The sequence below is a fragment of the Populus nigra genome, chromosome 19 (genome assembly GCF_951802175.1).
Source record: "Populus nigra chromosome 19, ddPopNigr1.1, whole genome shotgun sequence".
NCBI classification, from domain to species: Eukaryota; Viridiplantae; Streptophyta; class Magnoliopsida; order Malpighiales; family Salicaceae; genus Populus; species Populus nigra.
In genome coordinates, this window is record NC_084870.1 from 7,798,887 (window position 1) to 7,808,982 (window position 10,096).

A 10,096-nucleotide genomic window follows, 5' to 3' on the forward strand; every position below is an offset into this window, starting at 1 on the left:
AGATGTCACCGATGCTTTCAAGGCCCAAAACTCTAAATATTATTCAACATTGCCAAAAAGAAAAATGTCCTTTGTGGTTTGTTCATGTCCTTTACTTAAAAGCTTCACTGCCTGCATCGGATCTCATCTGCGATTTTCCCAGTGATGAAAAGTAATAGGAAAAGGGCTTCTGCTAAATATTGTATGTACCATGGCAGCGACAAATGTAGACATCCATTTTCTCTCTTTTCCGATGATTAAAATTGGATATTGGATTTTTTATACTATAACTAAGAAGTTTGAGAAGAAGAAAAAAAATACTCATCTATGAAGCGAAGAAATCATAGGAAAGGTTGCATTTCAGCTTTAAACAGTAGGAAAGGTTGCATTGCAGCTTTAAACAGCTACAGGGCATTGATAACATACATGAATTACCTTGTACAAAAACCACAAAGTAATGACAACACACGACTTCAAAGGACCACAGATCATTATTTGTAACATCTACATATGACCTATAAGATTTTTACATATACAAGGCAACACAAGTTTAACTAATACCAAGGCTATAGATATCAAATTCACCAATACTTAGTCCTCCAGCAGGCGCTAACTGTGGATCGCAACTCCCGAAGCACTAACTTCCAACATTCGAGGAAGAGTGTCAATAATTTTTGGTGGCACCACTCCTGCATTGGCAAGAGCTGCCTGCTGATCATAAGCAGAGAGATGTACGCCCAATGCAGCCCGGCCAGAAGGATCCAGATTATTGGACCAGGCAGCATCCCATTCAACAGCTTTAGCTGTGCTGCATGCTACACTGGCTCCTCCAGGAACAGACAGCCTGGCTGAGTTCTGCAAATAAAGAGCAATAATAATAATCAAATTATTGTTGACACCATTAGCATAACTCATCCTTTACTAGAACTGACTGTGGTAGGTTTGATAGGATTACCTGTGGGAAGAACCTCTCAAAAATCATTCTGTAGTAATAGGCTTCTTTGGTGGTAGGGGTATTATGTGGAAAGATGTGCTCAGCATTTTGCATCATCTTGTCAGTCACCTGAAAATATTAATTCTGCAGTATGAGCTTCCAAATAGAAATATGCTATAAATGAAACAAAAGGATACAAAACAAAAACTCATATAGGTACATGTTGGGCAGCATGAGCTTTGAGACCATCGATCCAGCTATAGCCAACACCATCGCTAAATTGCTCTTTCTGCCTATAAAGAATATGCTGCAGAAAATCAAATGGGACATGTTAATCTAAAGCAATTAATGTGCTTGTGGAGGTAGAAGGAAGACAATTAGTATATATGGACCTTAGGGAGATAAGGATGCTCCTCGTCGTCAAAGGCTTTCCTAAGGACCCATTTCTCAATATGGCCTTGTCCAGGTTTGATCTGGAATTGATGAATAGAGACCACTTAACAAGCTTTAAAATCGTGAATATCAATACTTAAAAATTCAAAGATAGAAAGAAACAACGTATAAAAATTCAACGAAAGGTTTTTTTACCATCTTCCATTCAGGATCAATAGCCATTGCAACATTAATAAAATCCTTGTCCAAGAAGGGGACACGGGCTTCTAAACCCCAAGCAGATGTTGCCTTGTTAGCTCTCAAGCAATCATATTGATGAAGGGCCTTTATCTACATACATGCAACAGAATAGAATTATCAGAACGCTCCCTTGTTATGTCTCTACGTTTCAACAGAAAAGAGTGGTATATGCATATAGTGAGTTACCTTGCGACATGTTTCGCGGTGTAACTCTTCTTTGTTAGGTGCCTTGTGAAAGTACAAATACCCACCAAAAATCTCATCAGAACCTTCACCAGAAATAACCATCTTCACTCCTAGTGCCTTGATCTTACGAGCCATTAGGAACATAGGGGTACTTGCTCTGATGGTTGTAACATCATATGTTTCTATATGGTATATGACATCCTCAATGGCATCTATACCATCCTGTAACAAGCCAAAGATGTTAGTTTACACTTTTGGGTAGTCATAGAATGATAGCACGAAATTGAGCTTAAAAAAACTTTGCTTGATTTTTATACCTGAACCGTGAAGTGAAATTCATGGTGGACGGTTCCCAGATAATCTGCAACTTCTCTTGCAGCCTTCAAATCTGGTGAATTCTTCTCGGCACGAGGGAGAAAATCAGGACTCTATCAAACTCTTTAAGACCTGTATACTGAATTTCTTACGACAAATATTTACACTCACCTCTAGGCCAACACAGAAGGAATGGAGTTGTGCCCCCCATTGTCTGGCAGCCCTTGTACCTGCCAAATGGCGAGCAGTAACAGAAGCAACCAGTGATGAATCTAGGCCTCCAGATAAAAGAACTCCAAAAGGCACATCAGTCATTAGCCTTTTAATCACAGCCTGCGTATATCATTCTTAACATATGAGCTACACGCCATAAGAATTTCCTGTTTTTTAATTTTTAACATCAAGAACAACAACTTACAGTGAGCCCAATTATATATTTGTCTTTACCTTTTCAAATGCACGTCTCAGAACAAGTGGATCATATGGGGTTGAGGGAATGGCCTCGCAGAACCAAGGAGGATTGTACCAACGACGTAATCCACCCGATTTACTCGAGTACAAATGACCAGGAGGAAAGCACTCAAAATGTTCACAGTCGTCATTCAGACCTTTCAGTTCAGATGAAATCCACACGGAACCTGAATAATAAAAAGAAAAGGTAAAATCATCAAACAAAATCCAACTCATTAGACATAAATAAATTTGAAAAACCAGGATCAGACAAGCTGTTACCATCAAGTCCCCAGCCAATATAAAGGGGGGTGATCCCAATGGCGTCACGAGCAACAATGAAACTGTTGTCACGAGTATCCAGCAGAACAAATGAAAACATTCCATCCAACATGTCCACAAAATTTTCGCCATATTCCTCGTACTACATTCAAAGATTTTCAAGAACATGGTTACTCGTTAGAACCAAGAACTGCAAACTACTTCCATTCTACATCAATATATATTAGTACTTTGGATTCAATATCACTGGGAATTCATGTGATCTAATTATCATAATTTGTCAGCACAACCCACCAGATGGGCGATAACATCACAGTCACTGCCTGTTCGGAACTTGTGATTTGGCAAACGCTTCCTTAGTTCTTCATGGTTGTAAATTTCTCCGTTCACCTATTTTCAACACCAACGACTCGTTAAAGTTAGTGAAAACTCATAATTTTAATTGTAATTTGCAACCAAAATAATTTCCTGTTTTGCAGATTTTAACGTAACAGAAACTAAACTGTTGGTCTGAAGCCAAAAAATGAAAAAACTGCAAAATAACCAACCGTGACAACGATGGCTTGGTCCTCATTAAAGAGTGGCTGGTCGCCAGAAGCAGGATCAATAATAGCCAGCCTTTGATGAGCCAAGTAAAAGTCACCGCCCTGATAGAGCCCACTCCAATCTGGACCACGGTGCTTCAACCTGTTACAATTATAATTAGACAACATTATTCATCCAATTGCAATTTTGATACCAACAAATTTGTCGATTATAATAGTATTTTTGGATCCATCAGTCCCCTATCATCATCAAATTTACGAAACAATAATCTTCTATCCTTCGTCTTGATTAAGCGGATCATGTCCATGAATCCTAAATACTTTTTAAGGTTTCTGGTCGTTTTTAATATTTTTCATCTTAAATCTGGTCCCACGTCCATATCTCCAAATACGTTAATTCCTTTTCGTTAATTGTCTGCGCTAGGAAATACACCAGCGGAGGAAAAACATTTTCGTACTTTTACTGTTACGCTAGCCAGGTAGCACCAGTGCTATGAAATAAACATTGAAAACTTCAAATTTATATATATATCAAGAATAAAATACGGGTGGAAATGGTAGCGAAAAGATAAAGGCTAGATAAATGAGAGCGGGAGAGAGGGAGTTGCCTGCGAGAGAGCTCTAGGACCCGAACCCTCTTGGCCTGAGAGTCGTCAGAACAACCCAAAACAGCAAGTATCCCACACATCCTCGTTTCTAAAAAAACAAACGATATAGCAGATAAAAGAAGATTTTGCTAGATATGTATAGCTTAAAAACAACGACAGAGAGAAATGGATGGATAAACTGTAGAGATGAAATTGGGTAGTAATGAAAGAAGAAAATCTGGTAAAAAAAAGGAAAGCGAGGTGGCAGGAGAAGGAGATGGACTGTTAATAGGAAACACCAACACGTAGAGCAAGAGCTTGGTTTTGTTATTGTTGAATGAGCAAGTTCCCTCCTCTGAGCACACGTATTTATAGTGCCACGACGAAGCAGCCACGCCATTTAACGGCGTCGGTTTTTTCATTTTTAAAAAAATTTTAGTTAAGTGATTGCTGGTTAACGGAGAAAGCCGGAAACTCAGACGGAGAAGAAACATCGGCTCGTTTTCTTACACGTGGTGAAATATTATTGGATGGTGTCGATGATATTTTACATGAGCTAACCAGTTTTTGCGGATTAAACGGTGAGGTTTATCCATTACGGAAACGAGAAGGTTTTATTGGGAGTGCTGAGTCAGCAAAACTCCAATTCTCGTGGGGTGTTCATTGACGTGGGTTTGATTGGTCAGTTGTGCCGTCATTGTTGTCCAGTGTATTAGGAAATTGTTTCGGTAGTCAAAGAAGTTTGGTTTCTTTTTCCAATTAACATTTATTAAATGCCCATGACGTATAAGCAATCTATTTTAAACAAATAGATAGGTACAAAGAAAATATAGATGAAATAAAATTTATGATCCACTATAAGAATATTCCTCTAGAATTATTTTTTGTATAAATCTATTTTTTAATGAATTCTGTGAAGTAATTAATAAAATACTACTCACTAAACACTATAATTTATTTTATTAGATTAATGGTGAGAAATACATTCTCAAAATCATTTGTAGAGATATTGACATAGATAAAAGCAAAATATTGTATTGTTTATTGTGATTCAAGACCTACAAAAACCAATAACGTTGAATAATTCTTAAAATATTTAATTTCGTGCATTCATGTCTTTTTGCTTGTCAATAAATTATTATAACACTTTATATACATGTCAAAAAAAATTAAAAAAACCCTGGTAATATTAAATAAAAAAATAAACTAGAAAAAATACTCTTTTTAAATATTATAATACCTAGAAAAAACATGATTGTACATGATAGAAAAATAACAAAAAATATATATTTTTTCTAACAAAAAAACTCTTACAGTAATCTCTTCAGGGTGGAAAAAACTCATCCTTGAGTTTATATTTTAGTAAAAAATTATTCTCTATTATGAATATCTTTTTATACACGAGTTTTTTTATTATAGGTTTTTATCATCTTTATATATATTTTTTCATCGTAAATCCCTAACATGATATTTTAGTACGGGTCACCCTAACATAAATTTTAAACATAATATTTTTATACAAATCATCTCATTATCAATCCTACCATCAAAAATTTTAATAACACCCATTGAGACCTCTCCCACAAATAGCTATTCAAAAGCACGTGGCAGCTACCTACCAATTATCAATGAGTTCTTATACATGTCATTTGTGTCCTTCAACTAAAACTACATGAATCATTGGGTTATGTACTAACTGGTGAGACAAGAGTGAGAATAACAAAGTTTTTGTTACAAATCAAAACCCTCAAATACTATAAATATTATAATTATAAAAAACCTCTAAATATACTTTATCTTTTACGTTTGTAGTTGTCTACATACTACTACAACCTTTTATATAGAAAAAAAAACCAGAAAAATCCATTAATAATAATAATAAATAAGAAAATCATTTCATTCAATGGAAAAAAAACTAGAAAGGCATACTAATAAAAATAACTAAAAAAATTGTATTAAATATTTAGTTTTGAATGATATATAAATAACCCAATAATTGTTAATATATTTCTCTTTGTGCCAGCACAGCTAACTTGTTTTCTAACAAAACTTCATAGGAGATTCATTGGTGATGGTAGTTTATTATTTTCATGAAAGGAGTATTGGAATTGTTCGTCCTTCAATAGCTGAGCAAGCATCAAAATAAGAGGCAATGAAAAGATACTTCAAGGAACTGGAAACATGATGCCTTCAGGTATGAATCTTATTTATTATATCATAACTACTTATTTTTCCATCTGGCAATTTAATTAAAGAAATTAAAAAATATATTTATTTTTTATTTCAAATTAATATTTTTTTGATATTTTTAGATCATGCGTTAATTTTAAAAATAATTTTTTAAAAATAAAATATATTATTTTAATACATTTATATATAAATAAATACTTTAAAAAATAACAACAATCACACTCTCCAACAAATATAAATATAATATTATTGTGCCATCACAACTCAAAAAAGTACACTCTACCTTTCAGGAGAAATAAATTCTATTCACTTCGTAACGGGTAAGTGATTGTGAAATGTTAAACATATTCATTGAATGGTTGGTGAGAAAATATATATCTTATCTTTTCACAAATTGGCTAATTGTTCCATAATTCTGTAGTTATGAACAGATAAGTATAATTTCACTAAAAAAAGTTTTTTTAAAAACCTCGAAGAACAATAAAAATACTACTATTTCTGTAAAAAAAATAATTTGAAAGTGATTACGTATAAACTAATAAATATTTACATGCACTATATGTGAAATATAAATTTTCTTTCTTATTTCATAAACTTGAAGACACTGTAGTTAAAACACATTGAAATACCGTAGCAAACCCCGTGAAATGATAGCGTGGGAAGAACTAGAGATCACTTGCTTGTTATTTGCTATGGCTACTTCAAGGCATTATATTTATAGTGCCTTCAAGTTCACGAAATAATTGCTCAGAACGCAATAATTATTAATATTTGTTAGTTCGTAGTCATTTAAAACGATTTTTTTATTATCACTTAAATAGTTTCTTTTCTTATTTAACTTTTTTTACTGAAAATGTACTTAATTGTACGTAACTATCATAATTACAGAGAAATTATCTAAATTACGCACAAATAAGATAATTTTTTTTTTATAGTTTATCCAATAAACATATAATTATTTAATATTTTGTTAGTTCGTAGTCATATAATGTTTTGTCCGTCAGTAAATTCATTGGTAATAGAATCACCGATGAATTTACTGATGGAACAGACACGTTGGTAATAATTTTTTTATTACCAAAGGAATTACCGAGGGATATACCGACGGAATTTCCATCGATAATTATATAAAAACATTTTTAAAAAATTAATTTTATAAAATTATAAAATAATTAAATTAACATAAATCAACACTGTATATTATATACTCAAAATGCTTGGAAAAAAAATCATCTCAAACAAATTTGCAACAAATAAATAAAATAAAAAAAAATAAATTCAACTAAAAAAATTCATATGAAAAAAATGAAGTTGCAATTGCTAAAAATTTAAAAATCTCTATAAATAAATCAACTAAAAATTGGTCTGATATGGAAAAAAAATCTCACAAAAAAATTTATACAATTATTAATAACAAAAACAATTAAAAATAAAATAAAAAACAAATATAATGAAAAAATCATGAAAAAATAAGAAAAAATAAAAATATTACCTTAATGTAGTTGCAAGTGAAGCTAAGGGAAGAGAAAAATTTCGTAAAGCATATTAATTAAAAAAAAACTAAGAGGATAAAAGAAGAAAGAAGAAGAAGACATACCCGAGCATGGAAGAAAAGAGAAGAAGATGAGGAGAGAAAAGAAAAGAAAGAAATAGATATTGATGTTTTTTACATATAGTAAATAAGAAGAAGAAGTAGAATAAGAATTATAAGAAATGAGTCTGTCTCTTGTGAAATAAGAGAATCCATACTTTTTATTGACGCGCGTTGGCGATGGATTTACCGACGGATAATTGAATATTAATATTTTTTAATTATTTTTTTCGGCAATTTCATTGGTAATATTTAATTTAAAATTTCAATTTTGTAAACAATTTTTAGAAACCGCCAACAATTACCGACAATTTTTCAATCCGTCGGTGATTTCGTCTGTAATATTTAAATGAAAATTTTAAATTGATTGAATTTTTTCAAAAAACCGCCAAATAACACCGACGACTTTTCAATCCGTCGGTGATTTTGTTCGTAAAGAACAACAATTAACAGTGCAATTGGAAAGTGAACAGTTCTAGAGCTCTTTAAAAAATACCAACGGAAATTTCCATCAGTGATTCCCTTTGTAATTGACATGACGAACAATGTTCACAGTTTACCAACGAATTTACCGACGGATTTACCAACAGAATAAATTTCGTCGGTAATTTCGCCGGTAAAAATGACACGTCATCATTTTTTTTGCTTTGTTTTAATTTTTTTTCCCACGGTAATTCCCTCAGTATATACCGAGGGAATATTTATGTCGGTAAAATCCCTCGGTATTTCCGTTTGTATTTATCAATTTTCTGGCAGTGGGTATTTTTTTTTAAAAAATAACAACATTCTTTTTTATTCAAAATTTCAAAACGATATTAGTAATCATCATTATGAGATAATTAGTTATATTACTGGGCAGTAAAGTATTTTACCGTGATACAATAAATAAAAATATTTATTATTTTGTAAATTAGATATTATAAATATAATATCACCATAAAAGCCCCAGCACTGATAACTAATTTGTGATGATTTTTTTTTCTCACTGGACACCAAAATCAACATTAGTGGTTAATATTTAACGAGTATTTTGAACTGCAGTAGATATTATTTTTAAAAGTGTTTGTTATTCAAAAATTTGTTAAAAAAATTTATTATTTTTTTAAATTTATTTTTAATATTAGTATATTAAAATTAAAAAAAACAAAAAAATAACTTAAATTTGTTTAAAAGTACAGTTAAACCACAATTCCAAATATATTTTTTTAATAAAAAAAATAAGTCCTACACTTCATTATTTTATCTCGATAATTATGAATATTTACATGAAGCACAAAACATGGCGTCTCGTGACAGAATAAAAGTTGGCTCTATTAATGTCCGCTATAATAAAGCATAACTATTTTTAAGTGTTTCTGGTCTGATTATTTCATTACTCAGGGGTACTATTGGGTTTAAATAAAAAAAACAGATTTGCATTAAAAAATTTATTGGTTTTTATCTGTTTTTTTTTAATTTATTTATAAAAATTGAACCAAATTTAGTTTAGTTTAGTTTTTTTTTGGTTTGGTTTTTGAAGGTTTTCGTTTTGATCTTAACCAAAAACTGAATAGAATGTATGTGCGTGTGGGTGTGTGTGTGTGGTTTTAAATACCTATGTATATAATATAACATTAAGAAACTATAAAACAGCCATTCTATTAGTTCAAGCCTTTATTTATTTTTTAATTTTCTTGGATTCGATTGCTAAATAAATTATATGTTTATGATTAATTAGTTATATTATTTGTCTTTTATGTTTGATGCTATTTTGTAATCAATTGTATTTTTTGAATGATATTTTTTTTTATTGAGTTTGATGGAACAAAAAACTATAACCATTTTTTTATTTTTAAATTTTTTTTTATTTTTAACCAAAAAATAAATAAAATACTAAAATTTTAAGTTTCAAAAAAAAAAAACCAAATAATTTTTTTATTTGAATTCGGTTTTTATTTTTTTATGAATTGAGTCGATCAAATTTATTAGAAGTCCATATTGAATATGAGAAATCTCACCGTAAAGTTGTTTAAAGCTTTTTTATTTTTATGTTTTAAAAGATTGTTTTAAATTATTTTTTTATGATTTTAAATTATTTTAATATATTATTATCAAAAATAATTTTTTTAAAATATTTTAAAATAAAATTTGTTAAAAAAAATCTCTACCATAACTTTTTTATTATTATGTTAATCCAAGGTTGTTAGTTTTTAAATGTGGTGAAGGGTGGTTGGTTTATCCCGTTTCTAATAAAAAAAAAACAAGTATTTTCTGTATGCGGAAAAAAGTCAGAAAAAGTCAAATATCGTAAGTCGTAACGAGTTATTTTCAAATAATCCACGTGTTATCTACTAGGACGACGAGGCCCCCACGGTATCTATAGAGATTACTTGCGTGCAAGTTTATTTTTATAGCGGTGGTTTTT

At 30.9% G+C, this 10,096-nt stretch overlaps 1 protein-coding gene across 1 annotated transcript; it reads right to left on the reverse strand.

The window, feature by feature from the left end:
• Positions 1-307: 307 nt before the first annotated feature.
• Positions 308-4,271, reverse strand: LOC133679616 (asparagine synthetase [glutamine-hydrolyzing] 1). The gene is made up of 13 exons (XM_062102267.1): positions 3,933-4,271; positions 3,328-3,466; positions 3,074-3,169; positions 2,780-2,921; positions 2,495-2,685; positions 2,219-2,380; positions 2,050-2,130; positions 1,733-1,954; positions 1,502-1,636; positions 1,306-1,386; positions 1,134-1,220; positions 935-1,042; positions 308-834 (listed from the first exon to the last, which is right to left on the reverse strand). Exons 1-13 carry the CDS (start codon positions 4,010-4,012, stop codon positions 589-591), a joined length of 1,770 nt encoding a protein of 589 aa, XP_061958251.1. The 5' UTR covers positions 4,013-4,271; the 3' UTR covers positions 308-588.
• Positions 4,272-10,096: the final 5,825 nt, after the last annotated feature.

Coding starts and splice junctions, on each gene's coding strand:
- LOC133679616 (XM_062102267.1), bottom strand. CDS start 4,012: ATGTGTGGGATACTTGCTGTTTTGGGTTGTTCTGACGACTCTCAGGCC. Junction 1,637..1,732: donor ACCGCGAAACATGTCGCAAG/GTAACTCACTAT, acceptor GCATGTATGTAG/ATAAAGGCCCTTCATCAATA. Junction 1,387..1,501: donor TTGATCCTGAATGGAAGATG/GTAAAAAAACCT, acceptor CATCAATTCCAG/ATCAAACCTGGACAAGGCCA.